This window comes from Lepus europaeus, chromosome 10 (genome assembly GCF_033115175.1).
Source record: "Lepus europaeus isolate LE1 chromosome 10, mLepTim1.pri, whole genome shotgun sequence".
NCBI classification, from domain to species: domain Eukaryota; kingdom Metazoa; phylum Chordata; class Mammalia; order Lagomorpha; family Leporidae; genus Lepus; species Lepus europaeus.
In genome coordinates, this window is record NC_084836.1 from 123,027,426 (window position 1) to 123,047,910 (window position 20,485).

At 54.6% G+C, this 20,485-nt stretch overlaps 3 protein-coding genes across 4 annotated transcripts in view; 1 reads left to right on the forward strand and 2 right to left on the reverse strand.

Annotated features, from left to right (window-relative positions):
- Positions 1 to 5,064, reverse strand: part of SYCP2 (synaptonemal complex protein 2) — a 70,539-nt gene extending 65,475 nt beyond the window's left edge. Inside the window, exon 1 of the mRNA XM_062202415.1 lies at positions 5,018 to 5,064. The gene's annotated coding sequence lies outside the window, so the exon portion shown is untranslated. The remainder of the gene's footprint in view (positions 1 to 5,017) is intronic.
- A 6,047-nt stretch (positions 5,065 to 11,111) lies between these two features.
- Positions 11,112 to 12,338, reverse strand: PPP1R3D (protein phosphatase 1 regulatory subunit 3D). The gene has a single exon (XM_062202416.1). The coding sequence runs from the start codon at positions 12,086 to 12,088 to the stop codon at positions 11,192 to 11,194; it is 897 nt and encodes a 298-aa protein (XP_062058400.1). The 5' UTR covers positions 12,089 to 12,338; the 3' UTR covers positions 11,112 to 11,191.
- Positions 12,339 to 13,349: 1,011 nt separating this feature from the next.
- Positions 13,350 to 20,125, forward strand: FAM217B (family with sequence similarity 217 member B). 2 transcript variants are annotated; one of them, XM_062204426.1, is made up of 4 exons: positions 13,350 to 13,381; positions 13,787 to 13,904; positions 14,010 to 14,095; positions 16,124 to 20,125. In XM_062204426.1, exons 1-4 carry the CDS (start codon positions 13,374 to 13,376, stop codon positions 17,274 to 17,276), a joined length of 1,365 nt encoding a protein of 454 aa, XP_062060410.1. In that variant the 5' UTR covers positions 13,350 to 13,373; the 3' UTR covers positions 17,277 to 20,125. The 2 variants fall into 2 exon arrangements, with proteins under 2 accessions (XP_062060410.1, XP_062060411.1); XM_062204427.1 differs by having other exon boundaries at positions 16,127 to 20,125.
- The last annotated feature ends 360 nt before the right edge of the window (positions 20,126 to 20,485 follow it).

Here is a 20,485-nt window from a genome sequence, read left to right on the forward strand (position 1 = left end):
ACAGCCCAGCTACCTGAGCCAGGCTCCACCCCAATCCTAATGGGATTCACTGCTCCTGCTTCCATGCCCGCCCTCAGGCAAAGTTTTAAAAGGGCCTGTTCCTGGCTAATCCTCCACCTTGCGGCGCCGGCACACCAGGTCCTAGTCCCAGTTGGGGCGCCAGATTCTATCCCGGTTGCTCCTCTTCCAGGCAAGCTCTCTGCTATGGCCCGGGAAGGCAGTGGAGGATGGCCCAAGTGCTTGGGCCCTGCACCCCATGGGAGACCAGGAGAAGCGCCTGGCTCCTGGCTTCGGATCAGCACGGTGCGCCGGCCGCAGCGGCCATTGGAGGGTGAACCAACGGCAAAAAGGAAGACCTTCCTCTCTGTCTCTCTCTCACTATCCACTCTGCCTGTCTGGGGGGGGGGGGGGGGAGGGCCTGTTCCTGCACACGTGCTCTCTTGGCTTCTCCCTCCTCTCTGTCTGTCTCTCTTACAGTCTCCTTCTATTTTTCCTTCGCCACCCCTTCACTCCGGTCTGTAGGGTGTTCCCCAATAAACCCTTTCCCTTAAAAAAATTATATGAAGGAATACTGCTGTTCTCATTACTGACCTTAGAAAAATCTCAGAACTACCCTCTTTGATATTTAAACATATTAGATTATAAAGTCACAATAACTATAAACAGTGGAGTTTCAAGGATGGAAAATAGAATGGATCAATAAAACAAAACAGAATCCAAATGCACATTCAAGAATACATTATTGAAAGAACACCTATAAGATCATTTTGCAAATCAGATGGGACAAAGGTAATTTAGTCAATAAACAGTATTGGCAAAATTGACTCATCATGTGAAAAAAAATAAAATTACACATCTATCCCCTTCCATTAAATTCTAGATGAATTATTACTACCTAAATGTAAAAAGTAAATGGTTAAAAACCATTTTAAAAAAGTCCAGGAGTATGTCTCAATGATCTTGCAATAGAGAAGGATGTAAGACAAAAAGCACAAAGTATAGGGGCCAGCACTGTGACAAAACAAAGCTGTCACCTGCAATGCTGGCTTCCCATATGGATGCAGGTTTGAGTCCTGGCTGCTCCACTTCTGAGCCAGCTCTCTGCTAATGGACTGAGAAAAGCAGCAGATGATGGCCAGAGTGCTTGGGCCACTGCCACTCAAATGGGAAACCCAGAAGAAACTCCTGGCTTTAACCTGGTCCAGCCCTGGCCATTCCAGCCATCTCAGGAGTGAACTAGCAGATGGAGGATCTCTCTCTCCCTCTCGGTAACTCTGACTTTCAAATAAATCTTTTTTAAAAAGCACAAATAATAAAAAGTAATGGATTTGGGGCCAGTTCTGCGGCATAGTGGGTAAAGCCGCTGCCTGCAGTGCCAGCATCCCCTATGGGCACTGATTCGAGTCCCAGCTGTTCCACTTCCAATTCAGCTCTTTGCTATGGCCTGGGAAAGCAGAAGACGGCCCAAGTGCTTGGGCCCCTGCACCCGCGTGGCAGACCTGGAGGAGGCACCTGGCTCCGTATTGGCACAGTTCCGGCTGTTGCAGCCATCTGGAATATGAACTGGCAAATGGAAGACCTCTCTCTCTGCATCTCAGCCTCTCTAGCTCTTGTCTTTCAAATAAATAAATGAATCTTTTTAAAGAAAGATTAAAAAGTAATTGATTTGAGTTTTTGTGCATTTGCTGAAAAGGACATTGAACTAGAAAAATTGCAACAGAAGACTAAGGATTAATTTGAGAATTATGAAATTATAAATCAAGGAGAAAAGTCAATAATCCAACAAAAAGAAAAGAACTCATTTAGAAAAGGAACGCCAAGTGGCTGGTAAAGGATAGATGCTGCCTCCACAGTAATCAGAAATGCTAATTCAAACAATAACCACCATCCCTATCCAACAGATATGAAGAAAACTAAACAGTTTGGTACTAACAAGTTTCAGCAGAAATATGGAAAACAGTAAGTCATGCAAATATTTCCAGTTGGGAGTAAATAAATGCACTTTGACAGCAATTGGTAAAATCGAAAATGTGCATAGTAATTCCACTTCTAATTTCACACGTCTGGAGAAACTCAAAAGTATAAAGAGAACATAGATGTTACAGCACTGCTCCTAACAAAAAAATTGAAAACTTCCTTTGATCAGTATGTCAGGGGAAAGACAAACAGATAAAATGTGGCACAATACAACCGAGTAGCTCAATGTAATAAATGAGGTCTAAGGTCTGAATCTTAGAACATGCTGCATATCAAACACAACACTGAGTTTTAAAAAAGGGTGCAGAAGCCGGCGCCGCGGCTCACTAGGCTAATCCTCCGCCTTGCGGCGCCGGCACACCGGGTTCTAGTCCCGGTCGGGGCACCGATCCTGTCCCGGTTGCCCCTCTTCCAGGCCAGCTCTCTGCTGTGGCTAGGGAGTGCAGTGGAGGATGGCCCAAGTCCTTGGGCCCTGCACCCCATGGGAGACCAGGAGAAGCACCTGGCTCCTGCCATCGGATCAGCGTGGTGCGCCGGCCGCAGCGCGCCTACCGCGGCGGCCATTGGAGGGTGAACCAACGGCAAAAGGAAGACCTTTCTCTCTGTCTCTCTCTCTCACTATCCACTCTGCCTGTCAAAAAAAAAAAAAATAAAAAAATAAAAAAAATTTAAAAAAAGGGTGCAGAATGAAGGAGGGAAACTATAAAGCATTATATATATATATATTTAGAGAGATAATAGGAGTATATCTAAGAATACTTTAGAAGGATATATATATATTGGATAAAGGAACATGGATGACTTGCATGGCGGTGGGGGGGGGGTGGAGAACAAAAACTAAAACAGAGGGTAAAATGAATTAAAAGAATACACAGAGGCCGGCACCACAGCTCACTAGGCTAATCCTCCACCTGCAGTGCCAGCACACTAGATTCTAGTCCCGGTCAGGGCGCCGGATTCTGTCCCGGTTGCTCCTCTTCCAGGCCAGCTCTCTGCTGTGGCCTGAGAGTGCAGACCCTACACCCGCATGGGAGACGAGGAGAAGCACCTGGCTCCTGGCTTCGGATCAGCGCAGTGTGCCGGCTGCAGCACGCCGGCCACAGCGGCCATTGGGGGGTAAACCAAAAGAAAAGGAAGACCTTTCTCTCTGTCTCACTGTCCACTCTGCTTGTCAAAAAAAAGAATACACAGAACGGTACCTGGGCAGGGCTATTATACCATCCTGAGACTACATCAAAGTAACCCACTTCTGCCGCTTAAAGTTGAGCCTCTTTCAGTCACCACCACCGCAGCACAAGGCAACAGGGCCTTACAATAGGCTCTGTGTAGTGCAATTTCCCCTCTACCCCTCTTCCTCTCTCGTGGAGCATAAGGATTTCTGGTCTCTCAGAATCCAGTACCTGATGGTAGCTAACAAGTCCTATAACCATTTGCGTTCACTCTCATAATTCACACCCTTTGGGCCCCAGAGAAAGAGCATCCTTGCCTATGTCTTTGATAAAAAAGAGGGACTGTAACTAGCTACACTATTGCTTAAATATAATGTTTCAAACATATAAAAAGTAAACAATGTTTAGAGAAGTGAGGTAGTCAGAAGTGCAGAAGTGAATGCCAAGGTTGAAGGCTCTCACATTTCAGACTGTTTCAGGATGAAGACAGCATTTGAGCAACCGTAAGCACTTAGGTAAAAGATGTGCCAATCAGCTGGCAAAGCCTTCCTCTGAGCAAGGCTGCAGTTAATTCTTGCATAATTATTACTTTTTAATAGTGCCAAATGTCCTGTTTTTGTTTCTCTTTGATGATTTCCAGTTTGTGGCTCAGGAAAGACTAGCAAACCAGTGCACAGTATCTCCAACAACTGCACATGGTGACCAAGGAACACTGTGAAGTACTAAGTAAAACATGATTGCCTAAGTTACATACATATATATGGGGCTACACATAAACTGTGCGAACATGAAATGGAATCGTTATAATGTCATTTAGATGGCAAACACTACAACCGTGAACAAGTTGTTATAAAACAATATTTAGCTAAAAGTAATTCGATTAAAATAATTTTACTTAAGGCTATCATAATAATTTGAAAGCCATTTTGATATTTCAGAAAACTTTTAAAGCAATTTTTATAGATTGTTTCTGATATACTTACATTTGTTAATTTTAAATATATTTTTAATCCCTAGATTCTCAAAATATAAGTCTTGATTTTAACAATGGGTTTTCTAAAAGAAAAACGTGTGCGATGTAGCAATTTATAAATACTGTAGGCTTTATCTTTCATCATCAAACAGCTGTAGTGGGCACTGTCCACGACCCAGGAGGAACAGCGCCACACATCCGTTTCTCCCCAGCTGCAGAGAAAGCGTGCGCTCCTTCGCAAGCACAGCCGTTAACGCAAAACCCCACGTCCTGTCTTGCTGGGGCGACATCGTCCAACCCCCCTGGCTCACTCGCCAAGTGGCCGAAACAGCCGGGCCGGGCCGAGGCCAGGAGCCTGGCGCCCCCTCCGGGCCTCCCTCGTGGGTGGCAGGGGCTCCAGCACCCGGGCGGCCCCGCGCTGCCTGCCCAGGCTGGAAGCTGCAGGGAAGCGGGGCAGCGACGTGGGACGCGGGTGTCCCCCGCGGTCCCACCCCGCGGCGCCACGGCCCTGTCCCAGGCCGGTCCCCGCCGCCCGCCCCGAGGCGGCCTGGTGCGCCACGAAGTCGGCCAGGGAGGCCGGCGGCTAATTCGCCTCCGCGGGTCCCGGGCCGCCGCCTCGGGCCGCCCCGCCTCGCGCCTCCGCAGCCGCCAACGCGGGGCCAAAGCGGAGGCCAGACTCGCAGCGGCAGCCCCGCGGCCCACGCCCCACGCCCGCGGCCCACGCCCCACGCCCCACGCCGCGGCCCACCCCTGCCCGGCCAGACGGACGCCGCCCGGTGCCCAGCGGCGGCCCACGACGGCTCCGCCTCAACCGGCGGGAGCGTCTGCCCGCCCGCAGCCCGGCGGGCCCAGCCGGAAGCCGCGCGCCCCACGGTCGGGGAAGGGAGCCCTCAGCCACCTGTGACGGGAGGAAGCCTCCGCTTCCACTCGGGCCACCGCTCCGCCTCCGCCAGCCGCCGCGACCGCGCCTCCGGGGCTGCCTGGGGTTTTCATGCGGTCGGCGGCCCGCGGGAAACGCCTGCCCAATCAGCGCCGCGGTCGGTCGGCAGTGCGTCCAATCAGAACCGCCGGCCGGCCAGGCCCCGCCCCCCGCGTGCCGTGAGGGGTCGCACGCGGGGCGGCACCTGAGGCGATGGGGCTGCCACCCGGAGCGCCGCGCGTGGCGTTGACCCTTGACCCTGCCCGAGACGGGCGGACCGGAAGAGACGGAAGGGAGCTGCTGCCGGCTCCGGTGCCCGCCGCGGGAGGGTGGGCCCGGTGCGCGTACCCCAGGTGTCGGGTGTCCCCCGCGAGGTCTCAGGGGTGACGAGCCCGAGGGCTCCGGAATGGGCCCGCGGGCCAGGGCGCGCCCAGAGGCCGCCGTCGCTGGAGCCTCGGCCGTGCGCCCTGGTCCCGGGTTCGGGCCCCGCGCTGGGCTGTGCATGGCCGCCGTGGCTTCCTGAGGCGGGAGCGGAGCCGGGGCCCGGCCTGCAGACACCGCAGCCACCGCCCCGGCTGCCTCCAAGTGAGTGAGAGACGAGTGAGGGGCCTGCGTTCCCGCGTCCTGCGGCACGGGTTCGAGAGCCCAGCGAAGGCAGGAGACCCGGATGTCCGGCTCAGCCAGGTCTTGCGGCCATTTGGGGGGGAACCCGCGGCCGCGAGCTCGCCCTCCCTCGCTCTGCAACTCTGCGCTTCCATAGCTAAACCCTCAGACTAAATAGACCTTACGTTGGCCCGGAAATAGTCTGACAGCCACACGTTTTCCACGAACTTTCTGAAGAACCCTAGTGTGCGTGGAGTTCACATTTGTTTGCACAAAGATAAATTCATGGTTTAATCCCATCTTTCCATGAACCTTTGGAAGTACGCTGCCGTGGGTTAATCTCATCCGGGAAACCTGTGCCCTGTTAACAGGTGTTGACAATACTTCGTACTTTTCAGTTCTGTTAAATGTTGCCAATTCCAAAATTTTAAATGATATTTTAATAGTATCTTAATTTCCTATGGAAAAGGCAGCAATAGTTCACAATTACTGAGTTATGATTTGAATGTGCACTTAGAAAAATAACCTAAGGGAGTAAAATTAAAAAATACTTTTGCACTACAACAGATCAAATAACGTAAAATAGTGTAATGCTCAAAATGGATTTGAATATTCTGCTTAGCTACAATTACCGATTGCTTGGGGCCAGCACTGTGGCACAGCAGGTTAAGCAAGTGATGCTGGCATCCCGTATCAGAGCATCGATTCCAGTCCTGGGTGTTCTGCTTCCAATCCAGCCCCCTGCTAACGCACCTGACTGAAAGATGGCCCAAGTACTGGGCCGCTGCTGCTCTTGTGGGAGACCAGGATGGAGTTCCTGGCTCCTGGCTTCAGCACAGCCCAGCCCTGACTGTTCTGGTCATTTGTAGCAGGTGGACAATCTCTCTCTCTCTCTCTCTCTCTCTCTCTCTCTCTCTCTCTCTCTCGTTCTTGCTCTGCCTTTCAAATAAATAAATCTTGCAGAAATACAAACTTCACAGCTTTATAACTAACTGCCTTAGTGAACTTAATTTTGAGATCTTAATTTTTTTATTTCAGAGCTTGCAAATTATACATGCAAATTAGCATGCATAGGACTTGGAGAGACTTCATATGTTGTTTTCAAGGCTTTTAAGGTGTTTCCACATTTAAGTGTTAATGTATAGTACAAAATGTACATGATTGTGGAGTGTTTAACCTCACGAAAAATCTGAATTATAATTATTTTCTTTTTTATTTTTTTGACAGGCAAAGTGGACAGTGAGAGAGACAGAGAGAAAGGTCTTCCTTTGCCGTTGGTTCACCCTCCAATGGCTGCTGTGGCTGATCCGAAGCCAGGAGCCAGGTGCTTCTCCTGGTTTCCCATGGGGTGCAGGGCCCCAGCACTTGGGCCATCCTCCACTGCACTCCCGGGCCACAGCAGAGAGCTGGCCTGGAAGAGGGGCAACCGGGATAGAATCCAGCGCCCCGACCGGGACTAGAACCCGGTGTGCCGGCGCCACAAAGCGGAGGATTAGCCTATTGAGCCACGGTGCCGGCCCTGAATTATAATTATTTTCACATACATTTTTTTTTTTTTTGGACAGGCAGAGTTAGACAGTGAGAAAGAGAGACAGAGAGAAAGGTCTTCCCTTCCATTGGTTCACCCCCCAAATGGCTGCTACGGCTGGCAAGCTGCGCCGATCTGAAGCCAGGAGCCAGGTGCTTCCTCCTGGTCTCCCACGCAGGTGCGGGGCCCACGTACTTGGGCCATCCTCCACTGCCTTCCTGCACCACAGCAGAGAGCTGGAGTGGAAGAGGAGTGACCGGGACAGAATCCGGGGTGCCGGCGCTGTAGGTGGAGGATTAGCCTAGTGAGCTGCGGCGCCAGCCCACACACAGTTTTCCTCCATTAGATTTAGCATCTCCATGATGGAAGTTGTGAATGCACTAGCATTTTACTAATATTTTTGAAATTTAAAGTAGCAATTTCTCATCCTGCCACTCTGTAGTTACCGACTTTGTGTCTAGGGATTATGGTGTTTGAGGGGAAGAGTTCAAGACTTATTCAAAAGGCAGAGTTAAAGAGACAGAAATCTTCCGTACACCTATCCAAATGGCTGCCGTGGCAGAACTGGGCTGATGTGAAACCAGGAGCCAGAAGTTTCTTTTTTTTTTTTTTTTTTTTTTTTTTTGACAGGCAGAGTGGACAGTGAGAGAGAGACAGAGAGAAAGGTCTTCCTTTGCCGTTGGTTCACCCTCCAATGGCCGCCGCAGCTGGCGCGCTGCGGCCGGCGCACCGCGCTGATCCGATGGCAGGAGCCAGGTGCTTCTCCTGGTCTCCCATGGGGTGCAGGGCCCAAGCACTTGGGCCATCCTCCTCGGCACTCCCTGGCCACAGCAGAGAGCTGGCCTGGAAGAGGGGCAACCGGGACAGGATCGGTGCCCCGACCGGGACTAGAACCCGGTGTGCCGGCGCCGCAAGGCGGAGGATTAGCCTAGTGAGCCGCGGCGCCGATGGAGCCAGAAGTTTCTAATGGGTCTCCCACGTGGGTGCAGGGGCCTAAGTACTTGGGCCATCTGCTGCTTTCCCAGGTGCATTAGCAGGGACTGGATTGCAGGTGGAGTAGCTGAGACTCCAACCACAGCATATGGTGGCTTTGCTAGCCACACCACAGTGCTGGCCCCATGAGCGGAAAATCTTACCAAACACAACCATAATTTAGCTTTTAATTAAACTTAACAACCGCTTACTGGAAACATCCTCTATCCCGTATCTCCTGGCAGAGACAGGCAGTATAGGCTGGGATGCCCATTGGTTACGTCCCAGGTGTGGGCCCTTAGTGAATTACTTAAACCTTCCAGCTTCATTCCCTTCAGCTGAGAAAATAGGACTGTTATCTGCCAGGCAGCCTCGTTTTCAGAATCAAACACATAAAGCACTTAGCCCTTTGGCCAACCACGTGTAAATGAGGACAGGATAAACGTTAAGTTTCCTTCCCCCATATGCAATGCTTGGGTGAGGACCACAGTACAGAAGGGAAGGCAGGCCCACTAATCCCATGCCCGGGTGTCAACAGGAGCAGTAAGAGAGGCAGAACAGTAACCCTGTCCCCAGTGACCAGTGACCCCCTAGAGCTGTCTCGTCTGTTTCGCTGGCCCCGCATGTGAGATTGTATTTGTTTCTCAAACACACACACAAACCCGCTCCTGAAGCTGAGGTGTAACCACACAACTTAAGTATTTTAGCCAGGCCCTACCTCTACCAGTGTTTTTTGAAGGGTAGGACTTGGGTTTGTAATGATTTAAACAATTAAGACATTTCTAAAGCTTTGTCTTCCGTGACTAGACCACAAGAAACACACACACACAGCCACCGGTGCACACATACTTTAATACTTAGGCTCAGGTCAAATCATTTTAAATATAGGCATAGGGAGTATATGTGTATAGGGAGACAATCCAGCAGTTGCACAATCCACCACAAGATTTGAACCACTTTGAGCAATCTATGACTGAAAGTGACGGTCTGAAGCTTTTACAGTCCTGTAGCCTCTTCCTCAGCCAGGCAAGGGTAGTTAAGCTGTCAGATTTCAAAATGTTGGTGTTTTTTGAAAGGCACCTTGAGGTTCTCTTAAATGAGGCTATGACGTTTACCTTGTAGTCTATGCCCAGAACCTTTTCAACAAGTGACTTTCCCACATATCTAAACAGCAACACCTTCGGCGGCTGTAACTCATATCTGACTACGCTGGACAATTGTCTTGCACTCTGGCCTGGAGCCAGGCACGTAACAGCCAGGGCCCTCACAGGCATGCTGACCTAATTGGACAGGGCTAAACACCAGGAAATGCAACCAGCCGCCTCTCTCTCTTGCATGTCAATGTGGTGTACAGCCCTAACAGCCAAAGGCTGTGCCATTTAATCATACTTCAAACCAAAACAGGGTGTTTTTAGATCAGAAGTTACCAAAGTCATTCATTCCTGTTACTGAATTTTATTTTTGATTGCAATCATCAAAAATAAAATGGTTCAAAGACAAAATACATCTCTCAGATAGTCACTGGACAAATGCCAATAAGCGTTCACAAATTTAGCTAACTCACTGGTGGCAGGTATCTTAAGGTGGATCCCACCGGTTTCAGATATTTCAAATCAAATTCCATACACTGGAGACACTGCCCACCACGGCTGTTTCCCCCGACGCCCCAGTGCCAGCCCTGCTGTCCACTCAGCACCAGAGACCACTCAGCACCAGAACTCCCCAGCCCCGCAAGGGGAGCTTCCGTGGCACTCTGCAGGGGACACGAGGCTTGACTGGCTGGTCGGAAGTTGTTTTTTTAAAAAACCATGTGATATTTTAACATTTAAAACAAGCCCAGTAAAGGTTAGGCAGGAAGTCTCCTATCTGAAGGCACAAAGAGTAAAGTTGGCAGGTAGCTGATAAGACCCGACATATACATACAATTTAAAACCACTGAGAAATATAAAATTTGTGAATTATTTTTCCTCCAGTGCTCCGGCCATCGCTGAGAACAACCCTCTAGACCCTCTTGTTAACTGGACTTCCCAAGGATTAACGCCAGAACCTCCTGATGCTGAAGAAAAAGAACCAAGAAGGCAATGTCAAGGGCACTGGTGCCTGGAATCCCATAGTCACCTGAAAATCTAAATAACTTAAGGCAGTATTTCTTAGAATGTCTAGGTAGTTTCGAACCTACACGGAATGGCCTGATGACGTGCAGATACACGGTTCCTAAACACACAGGACAGAAACGCATGACCAGTGCGGCCACCAGAGTGGCCGCAGAGAAGGGGCTGTTGGGTGGTTCCAAAGTCCGCAGCCTCTCCGCGGCCTGGCCGGGCTGCCTCAGGCCCGGAGTGGTTACGTGACGCCCAAGAGACACACATGCTTCTTGCCTAATAATAGACTCCCGCTGCTAGAAGGCCGCAGACACTGGCAAGCTGACAGGGCCTCGGGTTTTCCTTGTCCCTGGGCAGGGATGCCTGGAGCGAGCGTGATGCAGGTCAGAGCGCACGGTCTGTTTACACTGGGCACGGGCACACAACAGGACATTCCTGAGAACGCATCCACTGAGGAAAAGGGTCCCGACCTCACGATAATACATAGCAGCCACGTTTGCGGACACACATGCATAGGCCCTCCCGCAGACCCCCGGGCTTCCAAGGAGACCTGCCTCTGGGCCCCAGGCTCCGGCACCCCCGCGCCCCAGCTCGGACGCAGCTCGGCGCAGCCCTCCCGCCGCCCGGGGCTGCCCCGGAGACCAGGTGGACCCAGGGGCCCGGCAGCCCAGCACGGCCCTCCCGCCGCCCGGGGCTGCCCCGGAGACCAGGTGGACAGAGGCCCGACCGCCCAGCACGGCCCTCCCGCCGCCCGGGGCTGCCCCGGAGACCAGGTGGACCCAGGGGCCCGGCAGCCCAGCACGGCCCTCCCGCCGCCCGGGGCTGCCCCGGAGACCAGGTGGACCCAGGGGCCCGGCAGCCCAGCACGGCCCTCCCGCCGCCCGGGGCTGCCCCGGAGACCAGGTGGACAGAGGGGCCCGGCCGCCCTGGGGGCCGAGGCGCGCCGGCTCAGATGAAGTGGATCCAGCTCTCCTCGCACTCCCCGCGCGGCATGTGCAGCGCGTGGTTGCGGCACGTGAGGCTGTAGTCCTGGCCGTCGTTGTTGTCCCAGTACTCGGCGCCGGCCACGCGGTAGCGCAGCGCGAACTGCACGAGCGAGCCGAGCTGCAGCAGGAAGGGCGGCACCGGGAAGCCGAAGGCGAAGACGTCCTCGGCGCCCTCGGCGCCCGCAGGCCCGCGCCACCGCGCCGCCGCCTCGTGCGCGCTGCGCCAGCCCGAGAAGGTGTAGCGCACGGCCACCTGCTTCTCGAAGGCCACGTTGCGCACGCGCACGGTGCCGCTGATGCCCAGGTCCGAGCAGGTGACGCGCTCCAGGCACACGAGCTGCCGCCGCAGGCGCTCGCCGAAGTCGGCCGCCTCGACGGGCGGCGGGAAGTCGGGCACCAGGCAGCGCAGCGTGAACTCCAGGTCCTGGCTGCTGCAGCACAGGTCCGAGTTGATGGCGAGCCGCGACAGCACGTGCAGCGGCACCGACGGGTCGTCCCCGGCGTCGAACACCTTCACCTGCGCCAGCTCCAGGCCCAGCGCGTCGGCGAAGCGCACGCGGAGCTGCCGGCTGCAGCCGGGCCGACACGCCGCGCCGGGCGCGCCCGCCGCTTGCTGGCGGCGCTCGGGGGAGCTGGGCAGCGAGCGCGCCCGCCGCTGGATGATGGGCCGCAGGCGGGGGTCGCAGCCGGACGGCGCCGGCGCCAGCAGCGGCGCGCGGCCAGGGCTCCCCGGGGGCCGACAGGGCCGCGGCTCCGGGGCGGCGCCGTCCAGGTCCGAGAGGCAGCTGAGGCTTCGGGGGGCGGCCTTCCGGGACCCCGGCGCGGCGGGCAGGACCGCGGAGTGCAGGCCTCGGGACATGTCCTGGCGTGCGGGCGGCAGCGGGGAGAGAACCGAGGGGCGGCGTCGACTCCCCGCGGGCCCCGGCCGTGCCCACAAGCGCTCCGGGTCCGCTGGATCGGCGAGCTGCGGGGGACCCCGGGGTCTGCTCCGGCCTCCCTTCCTCCGCCACCGTGTTCCCGGAGCCGTCGCCCAGATCCTCCGCTTCCCGCAGGGAGCAGCGCGGGGCCGCCGGCGGAGGCTCTCCGGGGTCCGGGGGGCGGGGGGCGCCGCTGGGCTTCCCTGGGCCCCGCCCGGCCGCAGCCACTTCCCGGCGCGCCTCCGCCCCGCCCCTCGTGACGCGGCCCGCGGGCCCCGCGCCGCCCGCGCCGGGCCGGGCCGTGCCGTGCCGCAGCGCGCCGCAGTCCGGCCTCCGCGCGGGCGCCGCAGGGAGGGAGCGCGCGGCCGCGGCCCGGGCCGATCGGTGTCCGTGTGCGTCGGCGGGGCAGTGCGCGCCGGACCGCAGGTGGTGCGTGCACCACGCGAACTCCGGGCCTGGGGCTGGCGGTGGGGGGAGGGCCAGACGCCTCGGCCGGCAGGTGGCCCCTGGGGTGCGTCTGGGCGTCTGCGGACAGGTGCCCTGCGCCTGAACCGAGCAGCCCGTGGGCGGGCAGGGGCGTCCTGTCCGCTGCAGGGGGCCGGGAGGGGGCCGCTGCTCTGCGTGCCGGCAGCGGTGCGCAGAGCGAGGCGTGGGAACGGGGTCGAGCGGCCGCGAGCAGCTCCGCGCCTGGCCGGAATCTGGGGCTCTGAGCTCTGTGTGCCAGGCGGGAGCTCGAGGGGTGCGGGAGTTCGCGTTCTGTATCCTGGGCCCCTGCGGGCGTCCGTGGCTCTCAGCCAGGAGCCGTGCGCAAACCGCTGCGGCCTGGGCCAGGAAGTGAAAGCGAGCAGTGAGGGGCCGCAGGCCGAGCAGGACGCCCCGTCACTGTCCTGGGAGAAAGCCAGACCCCTGGCGGGGGCCGGGAGAGCCTTCCTGCCCCTGCAGCCCCAGGCCGCCCGCCCTGTGACTCATTGAGGAGGAATGATTTTACCACCCCCGCCTGAGATGGGTAACGCGGAAAAGACACAGGGGAGTTTCAGGAGGAATATTAGGCTCTGCAGCCCCGCCTCTTTCCCGTTTTAGGCAGGCAGGGGTGCTCCGGCGAGAGAAGTGTTCCGCTTTTATTAGGCCACTGGGAGTGAGCGAGGGCTGGCCTAGGCTGAGCCAGGGCCGCCCAGTTTCAGAGCTGACGTCACAGACTACGCATGACTGTGTTGTGGCCTTTGGTAGATGAAGTGGTGAGGAGGGCTGGTAGAAAGGGGGCGCCCCCCCCCATTGGAGCCCCCCCCCCACGCGGGGCCCTGAGTACAAGCCTGGTGATTGTTCTTGAGTGGCTGTGGGCCTGTGGAGCTGGGTTTCTCACACACACTATCTCCAGGAAGCGTGTATGGGGGTGCCTGGTCAGAGAGGAGGGGGAGGCAGAGTATTCACAGCTCATAGCGGTGCGGTCTTGTCTCCAACAGCCCGGTGATACACAAGCAAAAGAGTAATATAAACTGTAATATGAAACAGCGTCCTGGCCCAGGAGCCCACGATTCGGGGTGCTCACAGCCCCGTGTTCCAATGGGAGGCAAATGTTGAGAACCACAGTGAGTGGCCGGGCCACCTGCAGCCGGCACCTCACAGTGTCCCCTTGCTTCCAGCTGCGGTGCTGGGAACTCCTCTGCAGACATAAGAGGAATAAAGAAGTCCCCTCGGCAGCCGTCACCACCACCGTCCCCCAGCAGGCTGAGCAGGGACACCGCGAGCACGGGAGAGAAGGTGACGTAAGCTCGGGAGGGAAGCCCTCGTCGGTTTGTTCAGTTGGTGGGGGAGCTTGCTTCTTGGTGTGTTCGCAGCGCCTGTCTCCGCGGCTCTGTTTTTCAGACAGTCCATGCGACCCCCGGTGATGGCCAGCCACGTGGTGTGCACAAGAAACGGAATAGGGTGAACGAAGCGCATCGGGAAGGCAGGTGCGTGGCTCTCGTGGACCTGCTTCAGCTTGGAAAAGACAGGTGGTCTCACATCTCCAGATCAGACGTGTAGAACTGAGTGGGCAAAAGGATTTTTTTTTTTTTTTTGACAGGCAGAGTGGACAGTGAGAGAGAGACAGAGAGAAAGGTCTTCCTTTTTTGCCGTTGGTTCACCCTCCAATGGCCGCCGCGGTCGGCGCGCTGCGGTCGGCGCACCGCGCTGATCTGATGGCAGGAGCCAGGTGCTTCTCCTGGTCTCCCATGGGGTGCAGGGCCCAAGCACTTGGGCCATCCTCCACTGCACTCCCTGGCCACAGCAGAGAGCTGGCCTGGAAGAGGGGCAACCGGGACAGGATCGGTGCCCCGACCGGGACTAGAACCCGGTGTGCCGGCGCCGCAAGGTGGAGGATTAGCCTAGTGAGCCGCGGCGCCGGCCATGGGCAAAAGGATTTTAAGCATCATTAGTTGGTAATTCCGAAGGTCATAACTCGGGCCCAGTGTGGGGTGAGTCTGTTTTCCACCTTCCTATGTTTTCTTTTTGTCAGGATACTGATAGATAGGTCGGGACCACTGGGGCAAGCAAACCTCCGAGCTCTCCAGAGAGCACGCCTAGTTCCCTTTTCTGCTTCTCGTCTGTCGAAGTGTGTACGCCGTAGTCACATGCGACACACTTGGTAAACGGATCGACAAGAAGATACTTTCACGGCTGACGTGAGAGTCTGCCCCTGAGCAGGTTACCCCAGCGTGAATCAGGTGCCGTGCTACTGTTGCACAGAATGGTCGTTATTTATTTTGACCTGCCATTCACAAGAGAGCTTCAGCCCTGTTTTTTCAGTCATTGTGTATTGTATGGCACCGTAATATCCTATGTCTGCATCCTTTCCCGGGTGTGGGGGACCCTTTCTCTGCCAAGGTTCCATTTGAATATTTAGAACATCATTTGTGAACCATCTAAAATTACCAACCTAAAAATTAGCCTGCTATAGATTTATTGAATATCAAGTTTCGCCTGCAGTTGTCTTGGCAGGGCCGGACCAAATACTTTCTCCAGCCTTACATGGCCTGTGGGCTGGCCGTTCCCCACCCCCACTTTCAATCTTGATTTTCTTGAGTGTGTTTCTTGTTTGAAAACATTTGATCAGCTTCAGGTTGTATTTGCTCACTTTGACATGCTCAGATTTTAGTTGGCTCTGAGACACTGCTACTCGGAATTTTTTTAAAAAGATTTATTTGTTTGTTTATTTGCAACTGTTACACACACACACACAGAGAGAGAGAGAGAGAGAGAGAGAGAGAGAGATCTTCCATGTGCTGGTTCACTCCCCGAATGGCTGCAACATCCAGGGGTTGGCCAGACTGAAGCCAGGAGCCAGGAGCTTCTTCCAGGTCTCCCACGTGGATGCAGGGGCCCAAGTGCTTGGGGCCATCCTCTGCTGCTTTCCCAGGTCATTAGCAGGGAGTCAATGTGGAGCAGCTGAGACTCAAACCTGTGCCCACATGGGCTGCTGGCACTGCAGCAGAGGCTTAACCTGCTATGCCACAGCGCGGCCCACCACTCAGGGCTGAAGGCCATAAAACTTACATTTTACATTGAATTTACATTGAATTCAGACTAGACACGTGAAAGGAACTGTATTTTACTTCTGGATGTTACTAAATGCTATCGATTATTATGAAAGTTGTATGTTAGATTTTCAACAAACTAATGTTTTGTAAAGTATATGCAATTAGTCTAAAATGGTAAAACAAGCACTTTGAGAAATGCTAATGTTTCCCTTAAAGGCTAATGTTTTATGTAAAGTGGAATCCATGCATTCACTTTGGCACACAGAGTATATGATGTTTTAAATAGAGTACTATTATGTAAATGTTATGTAAAACGACTTCTTCTCTAAGGGGGATGGGGCCCTACCTTCTCCGATACCTAGCGATAGCGGGAAAATCCAGCTGAAGACGTCTCTGTGGTTTAGTCTTAGCCAGAAGCTGTCTTTGCAATCTGGAGTGAGAGTTGCAGTTTGTTTTCCACAGCAGTGTGAACGCTGGCCCATCTTGGAATAAAGTGCAGCGTTCGAAGAATTCTTCAGGAAGAAGGCAGAGTAAATCCCGAGTACCCTGTGTTTCCTCCCAGCTGAACGGCAGCCTTGTGGGTGTCTCCCAGCCAACTGAAGATGAAGTTAGAGCAGGCATTGCCGCAGGAGGAAAACCCAAAAGGGACCCGAGTTCCAGGGGCCAGGGGGCCTCAGCGAGCCAGCTGTTTCTGGACTTTGAGTCCATGAAGATTATTAAAGAGAGTCCCGATGAGGACAGCGCGAGCGACCTCTCTGACTCAGAGAGGGTTCCCATTCCTCCTTCTCCCCTGACGCCTCCAGACCTCCATCTCCGCGCTGAAGAGATCGACCCACTTGACTTCGCTATGCAGCTTGGTCACGGCCACGCGAAGCCTGAACACAGTTACCCCGATTTCCTTCCACCCCCTTACAGCTCCTGGGACCTACGGGCGATGGCCTTGCTTCTGCACACCGAGTGCAGCCCCGGGGCCGTGCCGCGCGCAGGGGGGCTTCTTGGGAAGTACGTGGACAGGCTCCTTCAGCTCGAGTGGCTGCAGCTCCAGACCATCCAGTGTGAAAAAGCGAAGGCGGCCAAAGCAAGGCCTCCCCCTGGCCCCGGGCCCGCAGGGGCTCTCAAGAGCCCTGGGAGAAGGAAGCTCAGTGCTGGCGCCCTGTCCAAGCCACCAGCTCGGCAGGAAGGCTGTTCAAAGTCAGGCCCTTCGCGAAAGAAAGGTTTTCCCCACGAAGAAGCCCATCCGTCGTATCGCGCCTTTGAGACTTCCCCGAAGCCGAGCGACGTGGCGGGCGGCACCAGGTTATGTTCTCAGAAGCAGAAGTTTGAGATGAGGATGGAGGAGAAGAAAAGGAAATCGACCAAGAGCCTCCAGCTGCAGCGCTGGGATCCGTCCTGTGGCGGCTGCAGCCCGAAGATGGAAACCAGTGGGAACATGCGGGTCCCCCGACAGCCAGCCCCGACTCTGGACTCGGCGGACCCCTGGAAGGCCCCCAAAACACAAGCGCTTGCGAATCTCAAGAAAAAGGCAAATGCAAACAGTTGTGGCCATGCCACTATGTCCAGCGAGAAGAAGCTCAAAACCAATGGAGTAAAGGAGCACACACACAGGCTAAAATGATTCTGAAATGAGGAACTGCGAGGCCCGTCCGAGGTGTGAATATGAGAGCTCTTCCGAAGGTCAGCTGTGCTGTGAGTTTTTAGTTTGAAGACATTGGCTATTCTGTCTAGCCCGCCTATACCTCCAGTTTCCAAAGAAAGATGTCTTTCTAAAGGGCTTTCTCTGTATGGATAAGTCTTGGGCAAAAATTAGGCTAGGTGTACGCCTTGAAAGGGGTAAGCCAGCAATTCCTGGGGGAAGCTTCGAGAGCCCCACAGTCAGCGCTTTGGAACAGAGCCGTGGCTAGCTCCCTTCCACCTGCACGCAAGCCTACAGAACTGAACACACAAGGCTGGAAATAAGGCCCTGCTCACCACTGCCTCCTTGCGACTGCATCCAGTATTCAAGAGAAGCTTCGTCCTTTCGGCCCCAGGAGAAACCTCAGTGGTATTGTCAGCAGCCGTGTAGCACGGAACTGCCTGCTCCTTGGAGACCTGGGGTCTCCTACTTCACACGTTTCCTCTGTCTGGGATTCAGAGATGGTGTTTTACGTGTAGAGGTGGTGGTGGTTAAGCCGAGGTTGACATACGTGGTAGACTTTGCTGGCTGGAAAGTCTGCAGACTTAGACATGAGGCTCACAGGCCTCTCCCAGAGGTTCCCCAGGGAAACCGCCGATCAATGGAGGACTCGCACTAAGATAAGAACACACAGGGAACCGTGCTGAATGTAACAGATACGAAGCTGCTTGTTCCGGACCCAAATCCTTTTGTCCTTAGAAGGGACGTGCTGTTTCCATTTGCAAGTGCAGGATATTACGTCTTGCTGGAGGGGTAGGGGCAGAGGACACAGTTCAGGAAGTTGGGAGAGTGGAGTGCGAGCGAGTGCGGAGTGCGTCCTGAGCACCCTCCGCTGCTCCCACGGCTGCCTGCCTTGCGAAAGCCTTGGTTAACTGTAGTGCAATGGCCGCTCCTAGTGGCTGTGGCCTTGCTCTGATATACATTTATATAATTTATTAATCTGTTTGAAAGGCAGTTCGAGGGAGAGACAGAGAGTGCGATCTTGCGCCCACTGGTTCACTCCCCAAATGGTCACAACGGCCAGGGCAGGGCCAGGCCAAAGCCAGGAGCCTGGAACTCCACCCAGGTCTCCCAGGTGAGTGGCAGGGGCACAAGCCCGTAGGCCATTGTCTGCTGCTTTCCCAGGCGCGTTACCAAGGAGCTTAGTGGGAAGTGGAGCTCCAGGACACAAACTGGAGTCCCCTTGGGATACTGGTGTCGCCGACGGTGGCTTAACCTGCTGGGCCACAATGCCTGGCCCCATTGTGTTTATTGATGGAGGCTGGTTTGATTTTACTGTGTTTGTTTTTGACATCCTCGTTCCTATTTTTTTTCCTTTGTGACAAATGGAAACCTTGGTTCATTTGGAAGCATGTGATAGCTTGTAACTTCCCACTGCAGTAAACGCCATGAGAACCAGCACAATGAGAAGTTGTATTCGTAGTTAATATGCAAAGGCTAAATGTTAACATCTCCTTCTACAATCTGATTTTAATCAACTAAAACAAAACGTAGAAATATTTGTGGTAGCTTATGTCAGGATTTTCAGGTTTGCAGATCCCCTCTGCGTTCTCTGTCTCGCACGCCGCCCTACTGGAGAAAGCATGCCATTACACTAAGATCTCACTCGCACCCTGTGTCTGCTGTGTACGTAGCGGGCGTTACTCCCATGATCCTTTTCTCTGCTGTGTACATAGCGGCCGTTACTCCCATGATCCTTTTCTCTGATGTATACATAGTGGGCATTACTCCCACGATCCTTTTCTCTGCTGTGTACATAGCAGGCGTTACTCCCATGATCCTTTTCTCTGCTGTGTGCACAGTGGGCGTTACTCCCATGGCCCTTGTATCTGCTGTGTGCACAGTGGGCGTTACTCCCGTGGCCCTTGTCTCTGCTGTGTGCATAGCGGGCGTTACTCCCGTGGCCCTTGTCTCTGCTGTGTACATAGTGGGCGTTACTCCCGTGGCCCTTGTCTCTGCTGTGTGCATAGCGGGCGTTACTCCCGTGGCCCTTGTCTCTGCTGTGTACATAGTGGGCGTTACTCCCATGTCCCTTGTATTTACTGTGTACGTAGCGGGCGTTACTGCCATGATCCTTTTCTCTGCTGTGTGCACAGTGGGCATTACTCCCATGATCCTTTTCTCTGCTGTGTGCGTAGCGGGCGTTACTCCCACGGCCCTTGTCTCTGCTGTGTGCACAGTGGGCGTTACTCCCGTGGCCCTTGTATCTGCTGTGTGCACAGTGGGCGTTACTCCCATGATCCTTTTCTCTGCTGTGTACACAGTGGGCGTTACTCCCATGATCCTTGTCTCTGCTGTGTGCACAGTGGGCGTTACTCCCATGATCCTTGTCTCTGCTGTGTGCACAGTGGGCGTTACTCCCATGATCCTTTTCTCTGCTGTGTGCGTAGCGGGCGTTACTCCCATGATCCTTTTCTCTGCTGTGTACATAGCGGGCATTACTCCCATGATCCTTTTCTCTGCTGTGTGCACAGTGGGCATTACTCCCATGATCCTTTTCTCTGCTGTGTACATAGCGGGCATTACTCCCATGATCCTTTTCTCTGCTGTGTGCACAGTGGGCGTTACTCCCGTGGCCCTTGTATTTACTGTGTACGTAGCGGGCGTTACTCCCATGATCCTTTTTTCTGCTGTGTGCACAGTGGGCGTTACTCCCATGGCCCTTGTATCTGCTGTGTGCACAGTGGGCGTTACTCCCATGATCCTCTTCTCTGCTGTGTGCGTAGCGGGCGTTACTCCCGTGGCCTTGTCTCTGCTGTGTACACAGTGGGCGTTACTCCCATGATCCTTTTCTCTGCTGTGTACATAGCGGGCGTTACTCCCATGATCCTTGTCTCTGCTGTGTGCACAGTGGGCGTTACTCCCATGATCCTTTTCTCTGCTGTGTGCGTAGCGGGCGTTACTCCCGTGGCCTTGTCTCTGCTGTGTACACAGTGGGCGTTACTCCCATGATCCTTTTCTCTGCTGTGTACATAGCGGGCATTACTCCCATGATTCTTTTCTCTGCTGTGTGCACAGTGGGCATTACTCCCATGATCCTTTTCTCTGCTGTGTACATAGCGGGCATTACTCCCATGATCCTTTTCTCTGCTGTGTGCACAGTGGGCGTTACTCCCGTGTCCCTTGTATTTACTGTGTACGTAGCGGGCGTT

Excerpts from the sequence above, each read along its gene's own strand:
- FAM217B (XM_062204426.1), top strand. Across the intron at positions 13,905-14,009 it reads CCGCGAGCACGGGAGAGAAG|ACAGTCCATGCGACCCCCGG; the intron begins GTGACGTAAGCT and ends TCTGTTTTTCAG. Across the intron at positions 14,096-16,123 it reads GAAGCGCATCGGGAAGGCAG|CAGTGTGAACGCTGGCCCAT; the intron begins GTGCGTGGCTCT and ends TGTTTTCCACAG.
- PPP1R3D (XM_062202416.1), bottom strand. The coding sequence starts at position 12,088 with ATGTCCCGAGGCCTGCACTCCGCGGTCCTGCCCGCCGCGCCGGGGTCC.